Raw genomic sequence first — 26,610 nt, 5'->3', positions numbered from 1 at the left:
TACGTTCATGTAGTGTGACCAGCTGTTGTCTTCGTTACTCGGATAACAATCACAAATGGCTTGTTACAATAACTACAGGCTGTGTGTGTCCTGGGACCTCCTTATCAGTAACGGCAAAGTCAATTTGGTGGGGCCAACACACACACACATGTCCGGGTTCGCACGAGTCGATATTAATAAACACTTAAGTTGAGCGACTTGAGGCTGAAGGACAGGACAGGACAGCACAGGACAGGTCCTGCGACCGCAGAACAATGTCCCCCGGAATCGTGATCCAGAATGGCAAACACATGTGACTGAAAATGAATGGGCATCGTTTATGGAAGCAACCACAAGTAAGACACGATACGGGCCAAGGAGGTATCCCTCTAGATGTAAGATATTAAATTCAACTGCCAGACGGTTGCCAAATAATGCGTATTTCATTAGAAGCCAAACAGAAAATGGCGACAAAACGGCACAAAGCAAATTGCGACCTCGAATCGGATCCCTAGTAGTAGTAGAGACACTGAAGACTATTTTTCACTCAGCCTAATGAGATGTTCTTATGGGAACATTCATCTTCATCCATCTTGAGGCACCGCAGCCCATTCTTTTATGAATTATTGTAGATGATGTTCGACAATAGTAATCAAAATTGAAATGACAATTCTGTTTATTCGTTGCGAGTTCATCAAAACGTTGCTTTAAGCTGCTTCTTTATTTCGAAGGATGTGTCCCAATGAGGTTCTAGGTTGTGGTTATGGGAAAAATGTATGCAGATCAAGAAGACCCAACTATGGCCAATTAGATAGGTCATTGTTGCAACCCAATTTGGTAACTGAAACTCCTTTTGGTATTTTTGCATCATCCTGCCACCAGGACCTACTCCTCTGAGAAGACCCAGACCCATCAATTGTTTCCCTTTACAGACAGGACCTGGCAAGGGGTCCTCTGATCATGGTGGGACTCTCTGTGTCTGTGTGTGTGAGCAAAATTAATTATACACGCATGCATAGACAAAGAACAAAGGAGCAGAGACGGCATATCGGGTTGGGGGGAGTCACCTCATAATAATCACTGGTGGCATGTGCTAATACGATAATGGTCGACCAGTTGGCAGGTTTTATTTCCCGCAGACCAGCACCGTATCCTTTCACAGGAGTCAGTGCTGCCAAAAAGGCAGCAAGAAAAGAGCCAAAAATTAAGATAAATATACAATAAATAGGAATTCAGTAAGGGTTTGTAAATAATTTTTGTTTGGCTAAAAATATTTTTGAAAAAAATATATTTTAGTTGCAAATAAATCAGTTCAAGATGTGAATTTTTAAAATAATTTACTTAATCGAAATATTTCTGTTCATTTCAGGAACTGTTCTGTGCAGAATTCCATTTCTTTCATTAAGTAAGTACAAGTATACTTGAATAAGTGTTGTAAAACTACAAATAGTGTTAAAAGCACGTTAAATTTCTGTCTAAAAACCTGACAATTGTTCAACACTGCTGGGCAATACTCTTATTCTCCAGCTGTGCTTTTGCTGATATCCAGTAAAAATAAGACAAAAATGGAATGCCAGATTTCTGGTAAAGGATTTTCCACACTTTTCCTTTGACCAACTAGCAAATCCTTTAAACAAAAATTAATCTCCAGAAAATGATAAACAATAAATTCAAAAATAAGATTCAAAGTAGGCCAAACATTAAGCACTAGATATTCCTTGGTCGAGTTATCCTTTATCTTCGTCCCATTTTTGTTTTTGTTTTCCTCCTTTTTGCTATCTGTTTTATTACCTTTTTGCTATTTATTTATTACCACTAAAAGCTCACACACACACACACACCTATGGCATGTGCACATGCTACGTTCCAGATATTCCGCACTTCCGGCACGCCCACCTCAAGCACCGCCCCGCCGCCCATCGTTTGCCACCCCCTCTTTTGGTGCTCGCTCGCATTTTGAGGCCCCATAAACAAATATATTAAATTTTAATGCTTAATTTATGTGCAGATTAATTTCGTACAATTTTCGAGGCCCAGATTAGTTTTTCCGCCGCCCTCCCATGGCCACGGAACGTTAGTTCCCAAAAATTCGGATATCTCAGAGGGCGGGAACTTCCTTTTAAACGCTTGTTAAATTAATTTTGTATGAATTTCGTCCTTAATGTGCCCCCCCCCCCCAAAAAAAAAAAAAAGTGAGGAAGTTGGGAAGACCACAGGCGGTGTTTTAAATAGAAATATATAGCATGGCGTTATGCAGCTTATTGTTTTATTAAGAGATTTTCTTAGAAGAGAAAATAAGCGTAGTTTTTGTCCAGTAGCTACCCTTTTGTAATTTATTTTGTAAGTGTCCTTTTCAATTTACTCAATAATTTGGCGTAAAAATATGTTGAAATAATATGAAAAATTATTTTTCCTTTTTTTTTTAAAACATAATTCAGTTAATTTGTGAGATTTTGGTTTTATAAAGTATTTAGCTATCCTCCAGCCATGCCATTACATCCTCAATTGTCATGTGGAAATCCTCATTGTCGCTTTCATCGTATTCATCACGATTGTCCAGAATCCTATTGACATCTTCGTCGCTCTTATCGCTCTCCTCATCCTCCTCCTCATCATCCTGAGTTTCCCAACTTCCGTCATCGGTCTCATCGCCATCACCGAAATGTAATTCAAGGAGACTACCGTCACCCACAATGGTTTGATCCATCTCAGAGCCATCGGATGGTACTTTAGTCTTCTCAGAATCATCGTCACTTTCACCATCAGGGAGTTGAGTCAGGTAATCGGGACCAAACAACAAATCATCCGCTGAACCCAGATCACTGTCCTCGCCAACATCACCATCACCATCACCATCACCATCACCTTCAGGGAGCATTTCCCGGAAGTGTTTATTCCGCAATCGTAGGCGGTTCCTTGGCTTCTTGGACTTCTTGGTGGCCTTAATATTGGAAAATGATGAAGATGGAGACGGAACCGGTGGTGGTGATGGCGGTGGCGATGGACACAGCAACGGTGGCTCCTCCGATTCCACCTCTTCAACGGGTGGAGCCACATGAGTTGGTGTTCCGGTGACCACAAGGAGATTACTACCCGTTGAGCCCTGCACTTGGGGCATGGTTATGACCAGTTCGGATTGATCTTCCATTTGCAGTGTTAACTTTTCAATGCCATTCATTGGTGAGAGTGAAAGCTTATTTAATGTGGTCTGAAGGCGTTTCTCCTCCATGGGAGCAGAAGCAGGAACCCGCTTATATTTCCGACGCATTGAACCCTTGCCACCGATGCGTACAGCATTCTCGATTGTCTTGAATTTGGATTGATTATTCATGGCGGCTTTGGATCCAAAGGGTATTAAGAAATGTATATATAGGAATTTGTAATTTTTTGTAAATTTGTTACTTTTCAACGATTGTGTGTGTGTGTGTGCGTGTGTGAGTGTGTGTGGAAAATTTGTTCCTTTTTTAACGTACTGAAAAAATTATGAAAATTTTTTTTTATTCTGATTGATTTACAACGATCGCTTCGAGACGAATTTACGACTGAAGGTATGTGGATAAGGTATTCCCTATGGAGGGAAGAAGCTTGAAGGTTTAAGCAAGGCTTACTTATAGTTATTTTTCATATAAAATAAATCTATATATACTATGGGATCTTTTAGAAAAGTAACCTATAAAGGCTCATTTAACCCATGATGAACACATTATTTGGTATTTTATGCCCCTGCAACCTCTCCGACCTCTTCGCACTCTCAGTGCAATAAGCGTTTTATTTGATTTTATTTGTTTTAAATGCCCTTCTCTGGCCTTTATAACCACAACCCCACAAAACTGGGCACAGTTCAGCCGGCGGCTGTTTGCTTGGCGCAGTGGAATGTTTTTTTTTTTGCAGTCACTGTTACCAGCGATGCAGCCGCGCAAAGAGCCCGCGGCATTTTGGATGCTGCTCACTTTGGGTTTGTATTTCAGAGATGGGTGTGTGTGGGTTGTGTGTATCTCTCCTCCACGCGGACAATCTTCTTTTGGCACAAAAGCAGCACAGTTGTCAATAGGAAAGAGAGAGAGAGAGAGAGAGAGCTGGGGAAAGCTTTAACTTTGTTGCTGCACTTTTTCCCCGGCTGGGAAATGAGAAAGTTTTGGGGGGCGAGCTTAGCACTCGGCAGAAAATGCAGCACACAAAAATGAGGTCATTGTTATGCCCTATAAACGTGGCTTGCATTCAGGGAGAAGGTGCTTACCATAGCCATAAAATCGGTCAACTTCATTTTGAGACATTTAAAATAAGAAGAGAACAATGTAGGCAACAGGAAAATGTGCTTAGGTTTTAGGGAAAAACAAGCCTGTGCAATGGCTTCATTTAGGCAGGTTCTGGCTTAAAAATCAAAAATAAATAATAATTTTAGGTACATATACTCCCCAAACACTTATAAAATACTAAGCAAAACCTCTCCAGGCGACCCAATCTAGCATAGACTTTAGTAAAGAGCATTGAAAAGTCACCTTGGTGTGGTATCCTTCCGCTCGCTTGTAAACAGAGAGAATGAGTTGAGTGAATGAGAACTGCCGAACATATCCTGACCGCATTACAAACTGCCAAAATGACCAGAAAAAAGGTGAAAGTCTGGCAACAAGGGATGCCCGGGTTTGTTCCAGGGGAAACTCAGCCTCAGCATTTTGGTTTGAAATATTTTCTGCAATGCTGCACACTTTGGCCAAAAAAAGGGACGATGGACGAAGGACGAGGGACGACCGCCTCACCTTTGCCGGCCACGCCCCCGACTTTACCAGGAGCGAATGTTTCCAGTCTTTGAGTTTTTCCGATGCTCGAGTAGCATTTTGTTAGATCATTTTAGGTTTTTTCTTTTTTTACTTGTTTTGTGATTTATAACAAGTGCCAGAGGCGGAATAAAGAAGGAAAAAGGACGAAAAGGATATTGAAGGAGCAGGAGAAGGAGAACTATGGCAGTGGCATAATATACAGTTTGTGTTTTCAATGAGTGTCAGCAAGTGCCTTTGGAGTTATGTCAGCGGGTGGGGGAAAGTCCAAGGCTCAAGCAAACTCAAGTAAAATCCGGAAAAACTCAATGAAGGCGGAAAGGGAAAAAACCGAAGGCGAAGGAGGTAAGCCAGCTGGCGATGACTACATCCTGATTGTGTTGACCACAGTGCCAAAGTGCCCGGGCATCCTTGGGAGCGGAACTCAATTGCAAATCACAAAAATTGCAAGGATTTCGATGCCCCAAACTCAATGGAAATGCACGGAAGTGCTCAGAGCAACTTAATTTCAATTTATCAATTGTTAAAGTTATAAGTCAAAAAGATTCACTTGATAAATTAACAAGTACTTTTGAGTAATTTGCTAATAATGAACTTTAGCACCTTTTCAAAGGCTTTGAGCTAGATGAAACCCACAAAGCAGCTTTGCAATCGCATCGACAGAATGTTAATTGAAAAAAGAGAAAAGGACCCATTAGCTGCACATAGTACTCTCTCTCTCTCTCTCTCTGGTTATCCTTTCTCTGTCTGTCTGTGTCCTGCCATATCTCCCTGTCTCTTAATTTCCCCTCCACTTGCTCACAAAGCATTTGAGCTGTCAGCTGCTGGGGACAAACAAAGGACCAAACAAATGAACAATTGTCACCTTCAACGTATACGGATAGGGGGTTGGGGGAAGGACCGGGGTGGCTTAAAATAACCCTCCCCCCTGAATGTGTGTGTGTGTGTGTGTGTGTGTGTGTGTGTGTGTGTAGAGCCCAGCATATGAGAACGTCTCCGTTCATCTGAAAAATGCGCCAAGTGTGCAGATAATAATAGCTACACTAAAGGGAAAATTTCCAAATAGTCAAGGAAATTAATAGATATTGCAAGGAAATTGGGGAAATATAAGAGCTTATTTAGGAAAAATAAATATAAGACAATGCTAGGATTAAGATACATAACGCCAATCTGTTTTTTAGTGCTCGAACTTTGATGCTAAGCTCTTTTTTTAAGTATTATTCAGAAATATTTAGATTGAGATAGAGAAAGAGCGCTGTTTAGCATACATATTTCCAATCCAACGTATTCCCAAACATTCTAGATCTGTCTGGCTGCATACAATTTCGTAATACTCCAAGCTCCCTTTCAAAATATTATTGAAAAGCCAGAGAAAGATAAACAGAACTCTATAAAGCTAGCTTCTCTCTAACTTGTATAGTGTTTGTGTGTGTACACATTTTCTTTAGAATTCTAGATCTATCTGGCTGAAGACATTCTTGCATTCTCACTCTATATATATATTTTTAGATTCAAAAACTCTTCAATTTTGACGAGTGAAATGCTTCAATTTCCTTGGCTTACTCAAAGCAATTTAAATTAATGCTTGTTCCTCATCTTATTATTTTTGATGGTTTTTAGAATTATTTAATAATTTTCCATAATTCTACCTATCAATAAACTCCACTGAAACTCAATTGAAACCCCCTTTTTATGCTCAGTGTACCCCAGCTCAAGTTGCTGGTAGTGTCTGCTGAGTGTGTAGGCATTCTTACTTAAGGAGCTAAAGAGCTCAGACCCAAAGAGCTTCTGCTTGGACACTTTAAGTTGATTAATTGGAAATTTTAAGAAAAACAAACACGCTGCTTGGTCCAGGCTTAAAGCCAGAGTTTTCCAAAAAGGGGAAAAAGCAGGCAAGAAAATATATATACAACTGAATGAGCAGATGCCGTTCAGCTGGGCAAAATTAAATTAAGCAAATGCTTAACTGTCAACCATACACACACACACACACACACCCGAATACACTGAAACAAAAGAAAACCTGCACCGACACTTTGTGGGTGTGTGTGGGTGGATTGAGGGAGGAAAATGGATTTTGGGGCTTTTTTCTGAGGCTGAGTGAACGATTTGCTGGCCGTTTTTTTTCCTGTCACGCGCGCTTTGTTTGCCATTTTGAAAAATGCCCAATGCATACATGCAGAGTTGGCCAAGGAGTGTTGGCCACACACACACACACATGTACACACAGACAGTGTGTGCTCACGTCCTGGCCATAACTGAAATTCAGGCCTTAAAGCTCCAGAGACGGAACTCTCCTGGCTAAAAGCAGAGAAAGAAAAGCTTATACAGAAACGGATAAACCAGACATTGTCCGACACAGACACACACACACACACACACACACACACACACACACACACACACACACACACACAGTGTGCTGTTCATATTTACGTCACCGAAAATGCTTAACCCGTTTATGCCATTAAAAGGATTTCACAGGACACTGGAGCCGAACCCAAATAGGAAATAGGCAAAAAAAAAAAAAGGAAAAGGGGTTAATGAACGTGCCTTGGTCAAGAAAAAAAGTTCCAGGGACATGAAAATTGCACAGACCACTAGATTTTCCTTAATTATCGATTTGAATTTGCAAAAGGAATTGAAATTTAAGCTGGTGATATCTTAAAAACCTTTTAATTTAATTAAATTTTAATTATTTTTGGAAACTCTTCATTGAGTTGAGTTTTTGATTTGCCAACTCCCAGCATCCTTTCCTAATTATTATTATTACTATTATTGTTTTTAATTTAATTTAATTGTTATTATACATACACTGGATAACATAGCTCTTCAGCTTGGAGCACATTTCCACATATTTTAAACGCTACTGACCAAACCCCGCCCCCTCGAGGATGTTAGCAACTATTTTTAGTGCCCAAGTTTCTTAATAAATTTTCCAAAGCCGTTCTTTTATGATTATTTGAAAGTGGGCCCGGACAAGGACGAAAAGGACGAGGAAGAGGTGCAAAAAAGGCGGAGAAGCCAGCATGTTTTGTGGGCCTTGTGCGTGGCGAAATGAAAAGTTTACCAATGTGGCCGGGATACCATGCACTTGGCCCTGGCGTTTTTTTTTTGCGAGTCAAATAAAAATGAAATCGGCATATAAAACACGACAAGTGGGCGCCATTAAGGCGTCCAAGGGTAAGAGAGGTAAAACTCTGGCTTAAAGTGTTCTGTGCGTGTTGTAAAAACGGAAACGGAAACGGAAAAGCAATCAAACTTTAAGCGAAAAGAAATATAATGAATTAGGGGGAATCACTTGGTACAACTATTACCTGGCTCTCTCTCTCATTACTATCATTACTGTCATTACTCTCATTACTCTCATTACATTACATTATTTGCTTTCATGGAGTACATCTTAAAGCTGGCTGCACCTTAGGGTGTGACGCCCAAGTTGGCTTCCTTTCGTGCTATTTATTTATTTGTTTATCTATTTGTGTTTCACTCTCTCTCTCTTGCCTTGCCTTGCCTTGCCTGCTTTCCCAGGGTAAACAAGTTTTCCCAACCCCCCCTCCATGATGATATTTTTTCGGTCAATATCAATATGTGGGTGGGTGCCCCCTTTACGAGGACACCTGCATATTTATCCAGCATGCGAGCGAAAAATATTTTCGCATACAAAAATGCAAACTGTGGGAAAATAGGGGCGTAGTGTGTGTGTGTGTGTGGGGGGTGTGGCTGAACTAAAAGCGCATGAAGCATAAATTTCGCATTAACGTAAAGCGCGAGAAAAAAAATGGAAAAAGGAAAAGTGCAGAATGGATGGAGCCCAGGGTAAGGTACAGGGAGCGACACAAAAATATGCAATAATAATGCCAAAAATAAATACCAAAAAATATACCAGCACACACACACACACACACACACACTCTCTCTTTTTAACAACAATATCATCGCGGGCTTTGGGTGGCCGGGAATAAAAAAGTAAATAGAAGAAAGGATGCTGAAGGAAAGAAAAAGGCAAAGGGGCATTTGGGCGGAAATGCAAAGCACAAGCTTGCCTAGATTACTCATACGCCCCGTAGCTAGAATCCTTGCCAGGTACAGGCAAAAGGATGCTGCCAGAGGGACAAAACAGAGCTGACAGGGTGACCAAAGTAGAAAAATAAAAATAGAGAAATAAAAGTGAATCCTTTCCTTAATAAAGAAAACTATTTTTATAAGGTGTCTGAAAATGGCAACGTAATGGAGACTTGGATTTAAACTAAATGACACCATTTTTGGGTCAAGGGAATTTCTTTAAGTAATTTATTTACTTTTGCTCAACTCATAATATTTAATTTATTAATATTTGTTTGGTGTTCTAAGTACTTGAGAGAATTCTGCGGCTTGTTCTGTTGTTAGTGTCTTATCCACGCTGTTCTTGATAGTTTTTAGAGCGCACTATACACACACACAGGGATACACAAGGATACACAAGGATACACTAGGATATACTACATATATGTGCAGGGAGAATGGCGCTTAGGCAAATCCTAGTATCCAGAGGAATACTTCTCAGGTAGAAGCGGCTGATGATGATGTGGTTGACTCCTACAGCTCTTGCTCCTGCTTCTGCTCCTGCTCCTTCTTCGTGTCCTGCCCATGCTAACAACGTTTGACAAACAACAACAGGACCGCAGAGCAGAGCAGAGCAGAGAGCGAAGCAAAATACTGATACGCTTATGCTTAAGTTGGCAAATAACACACACTTTTTATGTGCTGATATCATTATAAATGTGCTCCTAGTAATACACTCAAAGCGGTGCCGGGCACAGGAGACATTTGCAAAACATTATTATGCAGGATGCTCCTCTCTCTTTGCGTGTGTGTAGACTTTGAGCAGGTGTGTGTGTGTGTGTGTACCTGGCAAAGACAAACTTCAAACACAAGCAGAATAACAAAAGAGAACGGGGGCAAAAGTCCTGCCAATATTGTATAGCCTTATTTTTTGGGCATCGTTAGCGAAGGCTAGCAAAGATTCCTAATGATTTAAGTTTATTAAATTGGGCAAGTTGCAATTATTATTGGGAAGAAGCATTATGTTTAAAGTCAGGAAAATATATACATTTGGGTTAAACAATCCAATAGCTAAATGGTAGGAATAAAAATACCTAAATATTTGCAAGTCTTTTGAATGCTAAATCGATTATTAATTGGAAATAATATCTATAAAGGCAGGCAATACTTTAATAATTGAACTAGCTAAATAGGTACAAACAGGAATACCTTCACATAATTATTAACTAAACCTTGTTTAAGCTTTGTTAATTCCCCACTCATTTTTAGAGCCTTATTACTTATTACACTACTCTTCCTCCACAGCAGCTTTATAAATCTACAAAACAAGAATCCTACATCCATCCGTGGTCCGATCTGCTCAATTTCCCCCCGATGTTCCCATTTTATTTGTCCCTAATTTTTCTCATTTTCAAGCGTTTTGAGCGTGTTTATGGCCATGTCCTTGTTCCCCTTCTCCCTGCTCCCTGCTCCTGTTCCACTCGCTAGAGTCTCGTTATTTGCCAAATGGCATGTGGCACATATGACACATGCCACATCTGGCTGCTTAATGCACTCGCTGGCAACTAAATGCGGCATGCGGCATGCGTAATGAGTGCCTATCTGCGGCTCAGTTCGTGTGTGTGTGTGAGTCTGTGCTACGACAGAAAGTATTGCCTACTTTTTGGGGTCGACTTTTGTTGCGGTTGTGCGAGGACAACTTTAATCACTTTTGCTGCCTGATTTGTGGTTCCGGGGCATTGTCACTTATAACAACACTTGAAACACTGCATATTGTTGCCCGGCCACAGGGGCACTCGCTTTGGGTTAATGTGGGCTAAGGCGCAGCCCCGCAAAAATGTAAATGTAAATTGTAAATGGGAATGGCTCCTCTCCTTTCTCCTTTTCTTTCCTTTCTCTCTAGAGCGTATTACATGTGCCTGTTAAGTAGTTAACGCTGTTGCTGTTGTTGCTTACACTCTGGCTTCTCATGCGTTCATTGGCAGCAGCTAGGAGCTGGGAGCCAGGAGGAGCCAGTAGAAAGGACCTAGAAGGAGTCAAGCAGCCAAAGGAACCAAGCAACCAGGCAACCGAGCAACCAGACAAACAACAGTTTTGCATTAGTATGCGTCTCGTTCCGGCCTTGTCGCCATTTGGCTTTTGCATTCGGGAGTTCCCCCCCTCTACGAGTGCACTCTATTTCCCACCGCCATTGTTTGCTCCCAGAGACCCAGACATTTTTTTTGTTAATTTAATGGCAATGGCAACGCATGGCGACCCAAATTGAGACTGCGACAAAAAGCTAAACGGCAGCATATCCATATTTAATTAGGAATGTAAGCCACAAGTATTTACGTATTCAACGTTATGGGTTTAGGCATGGCAACCTTGAACTCATAGTTGTTATATTTGAGAAAATAACTCTTCAAGAACAGTGGAAAAACCCTAAGCGTTATTCTTTATCAACCTTTAGTCAGGATTTTAGGCAAATCAAATCGAGTTTATGTTAAAATAGTATTCCCTGGAATTATCACAACTTTCCTTTGTTTATGAAAGCATATTTTCTTGTCTTTCCCTGGTCCCGTTAAAGTCTCTTTCTCTCACTGTGTGAGTTAATAATGTATTTTGGCCAGGACACAGACACATTAGGCCCATGCCGGGGCCCGACTTGAGACCCTCAAAGAGTTTTGCCATGGCATATGTTTCTTTTTTAGGGGTAGAGAGGGTGCAAAAAAACAGCGTTCTTCTTGTTGCTATTAAAACGCAATTTTAATTTTGCGCCAACATTAAGCACACATCAAACCGGCCCCACTGCGAGTGTGTGTGTGTCTGTCTTGGGCGGCCTTGACTCTTTTTGTTGTGTATGTGTGTGTGTGGCAAAAAGGGGCAAAATATGCGGCATTTGAAAAATCTTACACCAAGGGAAAAACATAACAAAAAAACCAACAGATAACAGAAAATGGAAAATTACGGGGGAGAAAAAACAAAAAAAAAAATAAAAGGTGAGGAAAGGCAAGCTGTGCCATGCCAAGGAAATATTTTAATCTCAAATTTTGACGCGAGCCAAGAAAATGAAGCAAAAGAATGAAAGGAGCCGAGAAAGAAAACCGAGAACATGAACATTAATTAAGGTATATAAACCTGATTGTGATTGGGAAGGTGGTGGGCAAAGGATTCGCCAGTCAAGAAAAAAGAAAAAGACGCTTTTTGGGGAATGAAATGTGACAGCTTCATCATTATCATCAGCGGAAGACCGAGGTTAATTACATAATAACCTTTGAAATGTAATTAAGCGTAGACACTCCGTGGAGAGCTTGTGTGTGTATGTATATTTAGCACACACGCACTCCCAAGCAATCCCAGACACATGAATATTGCATCGATATGAAGGACCTTATGGCACTATATCGGTGACGGGCATTGTCATAAGTGCTCATGTTACACAGCCTCTGTGCGTCCTTGGCAGACGACTCTGAGTTACCCCCCAGACCAGATCAGAGAGAGAGAAGCATTTCCTTCCCAGCTAATGACGGAAATTGATGAGCTGGGACTAATTTGGTTAGCCTGACGGCGGTTTTAGTTGCCTCAATGAATGCCATGCAAATGCGATTCCCAATTCACTGCCGAAATATCCCATTTCGCACCGCGTCGCAGCTCCAATCGCATGGCTGAGCACCATATCAGAGCCTTTGGGGTTTATAATCTCCCGATATATATAATGGCATCTCCTTGTAAGAGTCATTTTGTAAACTTACAAGTAAGACTTTAAGGACCAAGGAGGCATTTATTTTGAAGATGGAATCTTTTCATTATCTTTGTTTAATTTCCATAGCTAGTTTCAATTTGTACAAAATAAATTTGATACATTTTCTTTCCCCTCAAATACCCAGCACTTTGGTAATTTCAGACTTTGAAAGCTCTTCTTTAGCAACAAGCCAGGAAGGCAAAAAAGAACCCCCATGATGTGGGAGGTCCTTGGGAAGTAGTTTTTCTGCAGCTCTGTTCAACAGAAGACATGTGTAATATGTCAAAAATGTAAACTAGCATTAGTCTCCCAGCAAGGAAGGCCACTGGGAAAATGAGTACGAACAGCTTGGCAGACTCTCAAAATCAAACTCATTGGGGTTTCATACAGGAAAACAAAAGAAAGAAAGATAGAGGTGATGGAACTTGGACAGAATCCAGCTAAGACTTTGGACAGGGCACTCTATATATTCGTAAAAGTATACAATTTGTAGACACTCTTTGGAGTTCTTTAAGGAAAGATGTTACCTAAGAGTAGAGGTATAAATATTAAGATATATTCCTTACATGTTCTATAATAATATATTCTATAATGATATGCTGAGCCCACTCTCCTCACCTTACTCAATCATTTACTTCAATCACTGTACTCAACTCTAGAATAAAATGCTTTGCCCTGAACTACTATCGTTATCCTTATCCTCACTTTTTTATTCTTTAACCGCAGTTACTGCTACTCCACATCACTCATACGCCATGGTGGCCTGCATCAGCAATTGACCTAGAAGTAAACCAGCCTAATGTTTAATTAAACAGCTCGTCGTCTGATAAACGAGTCGCTGCCTCGTTGACTTTCTCACACACATAACACGGCTGCCGATGCGAATGCGGATGCGGAAGCGGAAGCGGGAAAAAAAGGACTCCCAGGGTAGCGGGTGTGTTTACAAGGATTCGCCATATCTTTAGCCAGCCTGTTTGTTGATTTTGTTGTTGTCAGCACGTTTGTCGAGCACTGTGTCCGCGTTGTCACGGCGGCTGCACTTATCGGCAGAAGGTGCTATGCCGACAGCAACATCAGCAGCAGCAGCAGCTGAAGCAGCAGCAGCAGCTGAAGCAGCAGCAGCAACAGCAGTAGCAGTAGCAACTGCAGCAGCAACAGCAGCAGCAACAACAGCAGCGGCTGAAGCAGCAGCAGCAACACCAACAGCAGCAGTAGCAGCAGCGCAGCAGTAGTAGCAGCAGCAACAGCAGCCACAGCAGCAGCAGCAGCCACAGCAGCAGCAGCAGCAGCAACAACAGCAGCAGCAACAGCAACACCAGCCGCAATAACAGCAACACCAGCAACACCAGCAGCAACAGCAGCAACAGCAGCAACAGCAACAGCAGCAGCAGCAGCAGCAGCAGATACTGCGACAGCGCAAATATGGCGGAAGGAAGCAGATTAACACGGCAACCAGATACCAATAACTACAGCAACAGCAACAGGAGCGAGAGCTGTGAAAGCCAAACAAAAACAATCGATGATAGTCCCCTTTTAAGGTGGGTTGGAAAAAGGTAAAACCAAAAAGTATATATAAATATATTTTAATATATATTTATATAACACCGAGACAAAGGCTGCCAAGCCTAATATAGGCATTTAAGTAGTTAAAAATAATAGGCATGTAATCGGTATTCGAGAGAGAGAGAGGAAATTGCTTGGTAATCAGGGAAATTATAAAGCTTCAAGATAGGGAAATTATATAGGAAATATATATATTTATATATGAATAATCATAAATATATATATTGCTTTATATTCATCGAACTTCCTTCTCGTTACTAATTGCTTTGAGGCTCATTTTCTGTCAGTGTGTCGTTTACTCCTTGTTCACTCCCCATATATCCTTTTGCTTTCCTTTTTTTGTCCTCGTTCGCCTGCACACACCCACACACACACACACACCTCGCACACACACACTCGTAACTGCGGATGGAGCCAAGCGCCACCTAGCATTGTATTTTTTTGTCATTGATTTCAGTTTATCTCCTCCGCCTTCGAATAATGTGTGTGTATGGAGTGTGTGTGTTGGTGTGTGTGTTGCGTGTTGAAGCCTGACTGTGTGTGTGTGCGTTTCGCTTGGGCTGCGCACACTTTAAACTGTTACGCACACTTTTGTGGAAGACCGACTTTTTGAGGAGCGGGAAAATGTGCCTTGCCTTTCATTTAATTGCTGCCCGCCCGCGATTTAATTCGAACTCATTTCCAATCACGCACATGCCATGGTTCAGGCAGGGGGGAAGGGGGGATATGGAGTGGCAGAAAGGGGGGGAAGAGGTTACATAGCCTGTCGCCACATGCAACTGAAACTACGGCTACGAATTTTCCCAGGAAAAGCCACACAAAATGTAAATGGTAACGAAGGCTAAAAGCCCTTTTAAATAGGTAAAATAAAAGGGGATTGTTTTACTCTATTAAAAAGATTTTTTATATTATTAATTTGTATAATATTTATATTTTATATTAGTTATTTTCAACAAGATTAAAGTCAAAAGAGTCCTAGAAGCTCCCAAGTCTGTACTTTGTGACTTTGATGGAATAAGAACCAAGGAAAGAATGAAGTAAGACGAGTTTAAAGAAGTTTACTGATTAGTTTTCGGGGTGAAAGCGAACTTCTTTGATCAAATATATCTATATCATGTACATATATCTTTAAACCCTCTATATATATCTTCCTTCAAATTATATAACCTCATCTCTCTTCCTGCATCCCTCGACCTTGTCAGTGGCTGCGGAAATTGTGGCACTTGAAGCCTGTTTCACGATTTAATTGCACTGCGAGGAGAGTGCACAGGGAAAATGAAAGGAAAATGCTGGGGGAAAATCATAGCAGGGAAAAAAGCTGTGCCTGGTGCTGGGAACTGGGGACTGGGGATTGGGGACTGGCACATTAGTTCCGTCTGACAACATCATTAATCCGCGACTCTGTTAAGCCGGCTGAAACGCACACAACACCAAAAACTACAATAAATAAACGCAGTCGAAAGCCAGTTTTCAACGTGGTCGTAATGACTGCAAATGTGAATGTGAGTGTGTGACACTCTGATTCAAATTCAGATTCCGATTCTCGATTCTCTCATACACATTCTCATTCCAAATTCGAAATGCGGGGATTCGAAATCAGTTTTCCCAATGGGCCTGTTCCGCTGCCCGCTGAACATGCAAATCAAATTGAAAATTGGCCCAACACAACGCTGGCCAGCAACGCCTGGCATCATCATTATTTTGCATTACATTTTGCAGCAGTTGTGCGTGTGGCAATAATTCGCGAAAATAGCCAGCTACAAATCCCATTAAATGGACAGAAAGCGAAAAAGTAATGCACAAAAGCGGAAAGGCAGAGGCAGAGGCTTCGAATCTGTGCCGGGGAATCAATGTAATGAACGGTCACCGCAGAGTGAAAACAAATCGCAGGCATCGGGCATCACAGAGGAAATAAAAAAAATCTTTAGTAAATTTTTAATTAATTTTAAGAGAGGAAAATAATTAGCACATAAGCTGAAAGGGAAACTACTCTCAGTGGAGAGTTGTTTACTAGGTTTAAAGTTAGGCTATGAAATGTAAAGATGCGCAAGGATTTCTTTCTGATAGGGTTGCAATTAAAATAATGAATATATGTACAAATAATAATAAATAAAGGAGAAATAATAAAGCTATTTGTCTGTGTGAATATAGTTTAATATATATCACTTAAGTAACCAAAGAATCAATAAAGAAATATGGGTTACAGAACCTATTTAAAGATATTTAATTTTTACTGAACTGAATTCAAGGCATATATATTCATTTAGAATAATTTATAGATTCTAATTGATCAATTTCTTTATCCTAATATCCTTTAAAGTTCAAACTAAAGCTGTAATACACTTCTTTAATAAGTAATAATCAATACCTTACTGAAATTCATTTAGAAACATAATTATTTAAGATGTTTTCACTGCAATTCTCTTAACTTATCAATAAAATATAATATTTCTCCCACTAAATAAAGTATCTCTTTTTCTTTCAGTGCATTCACACATCCCTACCAACTTTCCCCTCTGGACTACGCTTGTTCCAACTGCCAAGGATGAACTTGTCCTGACGATTAGGGATTGCTTTAATTGTTTCAATCAATGTTGCATACTTTCGGGAGAATCAACTAACTGACAAGTTTCCACTGCCGCTGCCGCTGTTTACAACTTTCAGTTAAACTTTACTCAGCAATTACCAACCCTGCAGGCCCAGAACCTCATCCTCCTCACTCTCTGTCTGTGGCTGATGAGCAAACAAACATCGGGAAATCGGGACATCCGCCCCATCCTTCCATCCAGCCCCATTCGCACCATGAATATGCAAAAGCGGACAGGACAGGACAGGACAGCAGTGTCGCACAGCCGGAGGGGCGTGGCTGTGGCATAACTAGCGTTTAACATTAATAAAAATTTGTAGTCAGCAGGTGGTGCCATGACTGAGGAAAAATGCTACAAAAAAAAATGGAGAAGAAACAATAAAGGACAGCAAAAAGGGGAAGATGACTTCAGAAAGCCGAATCATAAATGCCCTTGCATAGATTCCTATCATAGCTATAAGATTTTGTCATATGTATGTTAAATAAAAATGTATTTTTATAAATAAATTATATTTTAAACAGGAAAGAAAACTAATTTCGGGAGGAAGAATAATATAATACCTTTCATTTTGCATTTGATTTATAAGATCGAATCGGAAATTAATCCAAAATAAGGTTTGCATCAATATATATCCATAGTTTTATATGATATTTTTTCTCTACAAATCAAATCTTTAAAAACTCAAAACTAAGCCAAAAAAGGATTAAATTTAAATCGGATTGCTTTCCTATGTTAGTTTTTTTTAGGATAAGAAATCTGCAAAATCCATTTATAATTTAATATAATTTAAAAATTTGCGATTTTTTTTCATAATTTTAACGGTATAACCCCTTAAAAATTCTTAAAAAATTTAATAAATTTCTTTTGTGCCAAATAATGTCTAGAAAAATTCGCCTTTTGATGCTGATCAAGAATATATATGGTTTATAGGGTTGGAAATGACTCCATCACTAATTTGTAAGCCTCTGACTGAAACTATAATCATTTCAAGGGTTAAGAAATTATAAATGAATTACAGAAAATATAATCTCCTTAAATGATATAAATACAAAAATTTACCCCAACTACAAAATAAATCACTGAAAGTAAGACTATTTTTAGATATTTAAAGGAAAGATTATACGTAGTCTGTTGGACAATGGTGCGTATACGTGATATTCAATGTTGGTTGGGGACGATATTACGTATACGTAAAGATTTTTTTATATTGGGTATCAAAGCTTTAAAAATCCATAGCTAAGCCAAAAATGCATTAAATACAATTCGGAAAGCTGTTCTGTGTTAGTTGTTATGGGGTTAATAAATCTGTAAGCACAATTTAAAGTTTTGAAAAAATTTAAAATTTTCGAATTTTTTACATAAATTTTGACCATGTAACCCCTTATAAAATTTTCAAAAAATTTAATAATTTTTTTTTTGTGCCAAATAATGGCTAGAAAGATTCGTCTGTTGATGCTCATCAAGAATATATATGATTTATAGGGTCGGAAATGATTTTTTCACAGCGTTATACACGTCTGACCAAAATTATTTTACCCTTCAAGGGTAATTAACTATGATCAGTAATTAACTTTCAGCAGTAAGTAACTATGATCAGTAAGAAACTCTGAACAGTGAGTATCTATGATCAGTAATTAATTATGATCAGTAAGTATCAATGAACATTAAGTAACTTTGAACAGTAACTATCTATGACCAGTAAGTATCTATTACCAGTAAGTATCTATGATCACTTACTAACTTTGAACACTAGTAAACAATGACTTGCAACTTTTGTAACACAACACATATCTGAGACCTGGCCAGCAGACGTCACTTCGTTCCGGGGATGTTTGAACCAGTTGGGAATCATATGCTCTGTGCATATGTGCGAGATTTGTTTTGGAACAATTTAAAGAGCAAGCCATTTGCATGAAACTATGGAGTTATTCTTCTATATAATTTTACTAGTATATAAGTCGGATCATGGCGAATCAGTGGACTATATATATACATATATATAGCTGCCATAGGAACGATCGGAAAATTTTTAAGAAAAATTATTATGACTTTTCTAGTTTTCAACAGATTTTCATGAAATTTATAAGAAAGCCATTATATATAAATCTAGAATTTTGTGTACATTTTAAAGAAAAAAAGTTATAACTTGTCCAGTGTTCAACAGATTTTCATCGAATTTAATATACAGCCATATATCATATATTAACCTAGACTATGTGTAAAATTTTATAAAAACCGGAATACTATATCATATTACCATCAATATAATATGATAAAGCCTTTCCTTCTGTTAAAAATACTCTTGTGTGAGAGGATTTATCCAAGCTGAGGGACCACGCAGAAAGTGTCTCGTATTAAATGTAATTAAAATTAGTTGCACAATAAAGGGCGGAACAAAAAGGGGGCGTGGCTGCGGCACCAGCTGAGGCTGATGATTCTCGCGAAATGAAGTGAAAATGTTTGCTGAATATTTCGCTGCATAATTCCAGGCGCGCTGAATGCTAATCGCTAAAATGGGGGAATAAACGGGAAACGGAAGTGGCGAAAGGCAAAGGAATAAAAATGCTCAACCAGGACAGATACATATGCAAATAGATTACACGGCAAAAGTACTTTTGTATTTACTCAGTGATTACCAGCTGTGGCTCTAGTGATCTTTGATACCTCATATTCAACAAATATAGGGTATATATAAATATATATTTAATATAAAGTAAAGTAAGTCTAAAGACTCAAATTATATCTCTTAAAACATTTGAAAAGTTAGATAAAACGGTTTTAAATTTAAGAAAAGTATCAGATGCCAGGTACTTCCTAGTCGTGTCACTTTCTACTCCTTATTTACTTTACTTCTACCTCTTCCTAACGCTATATCGAGCTTTCTTTCCCTCTTTTTTCTTCACACAGTCTGGCGGCAACTGCATTTTGTGCTGAGTTTAGAATTTAATTAAATATGCTGGCGGCCGCCTGGCCTCCGGCTGCTTCCTTCTTTAATCGCCGCCTAACCACAGTGGCGGCCAACAAGTGTCAGGCCACCGCCCGCTCGCCCGCTTTCCCGCTTTCCCGCTTGCCGCTTCGCACTCATTCGGAAAATTACAAGCCACATAATTAAGCGGCAAGAGCATTTCCTGAGGCTTCCGCCAACCTGGCCCAGTATGCCCAGGAGCAGTGGAAAACAGGATAAAAAAGAGGAACGAATGGAGCAAATAAGGGAGACAGCATGGCGAAAAAAAGGGCGGCCAAAAAGGAGCAACATAAGAAGAAAAAGAAGGCTGGAGAGACGCCCACTAATGCGTTGATAATTATTAAATGGCAGCGGGCAAACAATAAAATCACCAAAGGCCCAAAGCAGACATCCTTTCTGAGGTAACGAAGGATTTCATATACCCTTAGAACATGTAACCTAAATGGATGCCCAAGGAATTATGGAAAATAAGGAGGATCCTTCTTGAGTGACTTATAAATATTTCGAAAAAATAAGGATGATCCTTGAGAGGAAAAATGAGGTATTATAAAGTATATTTCCTATTAAAATACATTACATGCTAGAAACTTAAGTTGAATCTTAAATATTTGATATATATTAATGAAAGAACTTGGTTATAAAAAACCTTAAACCTATAGATACATCCTTTTTCTAATAACTACTCCTTCAATCCTTCTTGAGGGATTTATAAATATAACTGAAAAATAAAGATTATTTTTCAATGGAATAAATAGGAATAAATAATATATTCCCTATTAAAATTTATTAAATGCTAGAAAATCTGAAATATTATATATATATTTGAGTAAGAACTAGGTTATAATAAACATTAAACCTATAGATACCTCCCTTTACTAATTACTTCTCCTTTGAGAAACTTATTTCCCACATTTCACCAACCAGTAAATACTCTACCAAAATCACCTAGTTATACCTTGAAAGTTGTTCAAAATCTTACCTAAATTTCATCTGTCAAAGGATATACCCTATCCGACTGAGGACATTGCAAATACATAACTGAATAAACAAAAATAAAGGGGGGACCACCTGCCCCCTCTCAACACAGAAAATTGAAAGTAAAAATAAACACGAAAGCGCCAATTGTTTATTTTTTGGGGTTTCCTTTCCCTTTTTCCTTTGGCAGGATCACGCTCGGTTCTGTCCTCGTGTGGCCCTTTTCTGTTACCACTACTACTTATGCTTTGTGCGCGGGAATCGTAAATATTTTATTAGTTAAATTACGAGAAATGCCACGAGGCACAGGAAACAGAAACAAGGCTTGATGCCAAAGCTGCCAGAGGTCGCAAACGTCACGCTCGGGGTTTCCCCGGTAATATGCCATGGTTGCATGCAAAAAGGGGAAAGGTCCTAGGGGGGGTTGGAGTAAATGTTTTCAAAAAAGTTGTTAAATAAATATTTGAAAAAAAAAGATAAAGAAATACTAAGGATATTTGATATCAAAAGAGCTTGTTAACCTTGTTTAAAAGAGGTTCTATCCATCATCAATGATCTCTATAAATCTTTGTAAACTCTTCTATGTATTCCCTCTCTCATTCGATCTGCTGGCATATCCTTCAGGCTTTCGACCATCTCTCTAACTGCCAGGGTATATATCAGGCTAGGTCCTTGTTGGTCATTTTGTTTTTTAGCACAGCAAAACCCAACAGATGACGATTTATTAAAACTGACAATGCAGAAATTGTTGTGTTGATTGATTCAAGCTTGTTTTTAGGGGTCCGGGAGTCCGGGAGTCCGGCAGGGAGTCCACCGGGAGTCCCAGTGGAAAGTGGAAATTGTCAAACATGCCATGGTCAACATTCAACAATCAAAAGGAATGCCTCTGTTGTTTGAACCTCTTCTTAAAATTGAACTATGACACGAAACACAAGGAACAAAAGGAAAGTAAGGAGTGATAAGAGTGGTCATGTCAGGTCCTAATCCTGTCCCCAGAGTTCCACAAAAGGACAAAAGGAGCAACTAGTAAAAGAGGTTAAGGGTTCCCCAAGGTGCCCCCGAAGATACTCTCTCTCTCTCCTCTGCAACCCCTGAAATTGCGTCAAAGTATGCAGCTGTCCTGTCATTTCGTTAAGGAATTTTTGCGTTTTGTTTTTTTATGGGTATAACGATGACAACAAGAACAACTCGGAACTAAATGCACTTAAATGCCACGCCGCAGTACACAACAAACCATTGGAGTATGGAGTGCCATGCCATGCCATAATCCAGACTGAAAAACTCTTGACTTTATGATGAACGATTTACCACGCCATTGCAAATTAAAGCAAAACATGGAGAGAGACCGCTGTGTATATGTAGTATATATATATATATATATAGCTCTGGGCATCGGTTCAAAATCGAATAAAGCACTCTGACAATCATCGGCCACGCCCTCTGCCATTCGCTGGTACCCAAAAAACATACCCAGTACTTGTGAGGCATATAAACTTTTTAGGAATTTAAACAGGAATTGTATCCTAAAAGGGGGCATAAAATATTTATCAGAAAGTACTCTCTTATGTACTTAATCTGTATTTTAAATGGAAAAATACTTCATCAATCATTTGACTAAGTAACTCATAGTTGTTAGACTATCTAACACCATCCATCTCTTTGTTTTTTTGGGCAACTGGTAACATCAACAAGCGAACAAGGAAAAACTCTGTACCAAAAACTGCAGCAGGGGAAGGACGAAAGGCAGCCAGAAACAAGTGCATCATCCGGCGAGCAAAGCAAATTCCCCATAAAACAAATGTGCAAATAAAAATGTTTATAAACAGCGTCAACGGCGGATAGCACTTCACGATTTTTGGGATGTGCGCGACAGCGATTCCAAGCAAAAAAAAAGGGATAGGGGAATGTGTGCTAAGGATGAGGATGAAGAACAAGGACTCGAGGCAATGTCTGGGTCTGGGTCTGGTTTGGAGCAAAGAATTCAAGCAACAGTATGAGCTAGGTAATCCCACAGAAGAGGGCACAAATAAAGTCAACAGAATCACTGTTGGAATCACAGAGACACCAAACCAAGGATATAATACGGGAAAGTAATTCACACTTAACAAAAATGCCTCATGAGTAGCTTTTAAATCGCTTAACTTGGTGGAATCTTAAGTTTCCTATACACTTAACTGACTGTGAAGGCCTTAATTTAAGCTTTAAATATTAATTATGCATAATTACAAGGCCTCTTTATTGACATAAAAGCCAGACGCATAGCCTGTCCCAATCAGATTTCTGGCTGACTGATAAACTGACCAGAAAGTGTCTTTGATTTACATGAAACAGAGAGCGGAAAATCTGACCTTGCTTCTCCATCTGCCGGGCAGGCGTGGCAGGACATATAAATTGCTTGAATTTCACTTTTCCCCCACACCCTTAAGTCTTTGTATCCTTTTGAGACGACCTTGAAGTAGGATACAGAAAGCATACTTAAAAGGTTTTATACCAAGGGGTCAAAAAAGATTTTGTTGGGACAAAATTAATCACTCTTTTGGACTTAAAAATATGTATACTGTTTATTTTTATATATGTACTTCTATAGTATACATTTTTTTAAGCCCTATTTAAATATATATATAAATAAATGGTAAAGGCAACAAGTTATATGAAAACATATTTAAACGGATATTAACTAATCTAGCAAGTAGCTACAAGGATTCCCAGGCCAAAGCGGAAATGAAGGCATTTATTATGTACATTCCCTTAGAGTTCACAACAGCATTTGTCAAGGCAACAAAAGGATGCGAGTTGGAGTTGAAGTCGAAGTCCTAGTCCCATTTCTAGTCCCATTCCTTCTCCCATTTCTAGTCCCTGTCCTTGTCCTGGTTTGATTATGATTTCATCAAATGCCTGCTGCTGCATTGTTGTCCTTTTCACCTGTGGGACACATGCACTGGCCAGCGCTTTCCACAGCCAATTCAATTGAATTTCACCTGCTCACCGATCAGAGAGATTCTTTTGCTGAATTGCCAGCAATTCCTGGCATCCAACTTCTTTGACTTTTAATAAAATTCAAATATAATGCAAACAATGTGCCACAAAGTTGTCGCTTCACTTGGGGTTCTGGGGGGAGGTCATGAACTCCCCTTATAGCTCATAGTTTTTCTTTTTGCATTAATTTGATTCCTTCTCTCCTAGCCTCTCGTTTTGTATTGTAATATCCGGCCGCTCTTCCTGGCCAAAAAGGAGGCCTTCATTTATTATTCAACACACTTTGGCCAGGAGTCAACGGGGCTGCGGCTGTATGCAGCGCTTTGTTTGCATTTTCCAACTCATTAAGAGTAATTTGCTTTGCTCTCCGTTATGTATTTTCTCTGCTTTTCACGTTCTTTTTTTCTTTCGTTTTTCTCTCGCTCTTTTTTATATTTTCAATTTGCTTTTGCGTTTTTCAGCGGCACTAAAGGTGCTCAAGTGGAAATTAAACAAGCCGCCGGCCGCCGGCAGCCAGCCGCAGAGGCCACCTAGTCGCACCTGAGTTTGCCTCAGCTCACCTCTGAATTGGCCTAAATATTTATGGGCGTTGGCGGGCCTAAATAATGGCCAAATGAGGATGGCCGGGACTTGAGTTAATTAATCATCGCATGAAAAATCACTGTATCAGTGGTCAGCCACAGAATTGGCAATTGGCGGTGGACCAGTAACTGGATGCGAAACTAAACCTGAGCGAGCCCATAAATAAAGGGACAACAAACACGCACAAAGTTGTTGTTTTCACGCACAAGCCAGGAGCAGCAGGAGCAGGAGCAGGAGCAAGGACAACGACAGCAACGACGACAGAAATGTGGTCAAAACAGTCTAAAAAAAGGAGGCAATGTGACAGGGACAACAAGGCTGCCCACTAAGTATGAGCCAGTAAGCGATATGCCCGGAGAAATGTCCTTTTTGGAAGCAGAAGCAAAGATATATTCATGGCACAGTGGTTGGAATATAAAAAAATCTATGGTAAAATATATACATTTCTTTACGCTTAATTAAACTTTTAAGCGGAATGTCAGTGAAAGTAAAACTCAATTGCCCATTGAATATCATCACTTTCAAATGTCAGTTGTCAGCAGCATCATCAGCTTGAAATATATGTATATATATAATAAAATATGAAAGATATTCAGAATATCCTAGCTTTAAAAATTTCCCATCATTTGTTAATATTTACTGTACCATGAAAATGCTTTAAAATTAAGAAATAATCTAGAAAGGAATCCTTTGGGAGGGAGTATGCAACAATTTGTGGCACTTGAATGGCTAGTTGCCTACATTATACCCATCGTCCTGGTCTGTCGTCCTTCGTCCTTGCTGAAGTCGACTAACGTGGCCGAAAACTAATGCTAATGTATGTGTGAGCCAACCCTCGATAGCTGTAACTGTCTAAACCCCCCTCTGGGGAAGCCTCTGCCTCTGCCTGTGACGCGATATCGTTGTTAAGCTGAAGCCAGCAGCAAAATGCTCGGAACAAAAATAAATAATCATAAAATGGGTAAAGTAAAAATGACAAATTATTTCCGTTTCCGTTGAGCGTAGTGAGTAGTGGGTAGAAGGTGACCAGCCATTCGGTTTGTACAAGAATGAGAGCATAACTTGGCTAATATATGCAGCTACCAAATGTGGACTCGGACTCCCAGGATGTTGAGATGATCCTGACAGTTCTGTCAGACTCCCAGGAATGTTTGAAACGAGTGCCACTGGCATAAGTAATTGGGTCTTTTCTCTACTAGTTGCCTTCCCTCTTGAGTACCAGTTTTTTTTAAGCCTAAAATCGATTAACAAACATGCTTACTGGCCATTGCTCATATTTGCTTTAATTAAATATTTACACAAGTTTGGCTCGAATGCGTAAGCGTGTGCTTATGCCAGTTCATAATGAATAATTATTTTATTACCCCAATGGTGGGTATGGTAGAAGTGTTAATGAACAAAATATACATAAATCAACAAGTCGCCCAACGGATACTCTAAAAATGAAGCTCATTCTGCGAGTCACTCGCAACCGGCGGCATCTGGAAACGAGTCCTTTTGATTGACAAGCATTCCTTCCATTGGCACACAAAAGGGCCAGGCCCTGAGCTCCAAAAATTATGACCGCAATTTTGGGGAAATGAAATGCATAAAGCAAAATAAGCAAATGGCACGCAAAATGACCTGGGGCGGCGTCGTTAAAGGCGCTCTAATTGGCCGCTTGGAAAAGCTTGGATTGGGTTGGGTTTTTCGTGGGCCCAAAAAGAGTTTTATTTTTTTTTTTGCCAGGCTCATAGGAAAGGGTTTCCCTGTTTTTGGGTATTGATTCCTGGCAACCACTTTTCACCCGTATCCTTGCGTATCACAAAACCTACACTCTGATTTCTTGCTTTCAATATTCCCGTAAGGATATTTATGCAATTTCATTAAGTTCTGTCAAGGCCATCACCACTGGTTATCCTTGAAACCACCCACCCACCAATGTTATCGATGGAATTGAAATCTAAAATGTCTGCTTTAGACACATTTGGGATTTTAAACAGTTTCAGAAATGTGCACTTGAGTTATTTTGCCATGTTAAAAGTCACTGTGTGGCTTGAACCCAGCGAGTTCAAGGACCAAGCTTTTCTCTAGGGGGGAGGAACAGGATCCTGCCACCTCCTGCTCGCATTGAACTTGCCTTAACATTAACGGAACAGTGTGGATAACCTCGTTTTCGTATTTATCAACGACTCATCATTGTGAAGGGCGCGCCCCGTGTCGCCTCTGGGGAGAAGAGAAAACTTGGTACTTGGTCCGAGGCCGCTCCCGGCGGCCTCTTTTCTTTTTTTTTGTTTTTTTTTTTTGTGGTGGTGGTGGCGCCACCGCAGACGGAAAACTCAAAAATGGCGTGCCGAGCAAAAATTAGGCAAATAAACTTGTCAACACATTCAACTTCATTATCGAGCCCGAGCCGCTCCCCGTTGGATGCGGCCCAAAAACAAAAAAAGAAAAACTTAC

The 26,610-nt window shown here is 39.7% G+C and overlaps 2 protein-coding genes across 14 annotated transcripts in view; both read right to left on the bottom strand.

Moving 5' to 3' along the window:
• Window positions 1–26,610, bottom strand: part of dpr8 (defective proboscis extension response 8) — a 195,872-nt gene that overhangs the window by 134,256 nt on the left and 35,006 nt on the right. The window lies entirely within an intron of this gene.
• Window positions 831–26,603, bottom strand: LOC110191990 (uncharacterized). The gene has a single exon (XM_086839143.1). The coding sequence runs from the start codon at window positions 3,308–3,310 to the stop codon at window positions 2,450–2,452; it is 861 nt and encodes a 286-aa protein (XP_086695269.1). The 5' UTR covers window positions 3,311–26,603; the 3' UTR covers window positions 831–2,449.

The sequence above is a fragment of the Drosophila serrata genome, unplaced genomic scaffold (genome assembly GCF_035046125.1).
Source record: "Drosophila serrata isolate PLE 108 unplaced genomic scaffold, ASM3504612v1 contig_362, whole genome shotgun sequence".
NCBI lineage: Eukaryota > Metazoa > Arthropoda > Insecta > Diptera > Drosophilidae > Drosophila > Drosophila serrata.
The sequence above is the reverse complement of the archived record's forward strand: the minus strand, read 5'-3'. Positions and strand labels throughout refer to the sequence as shown.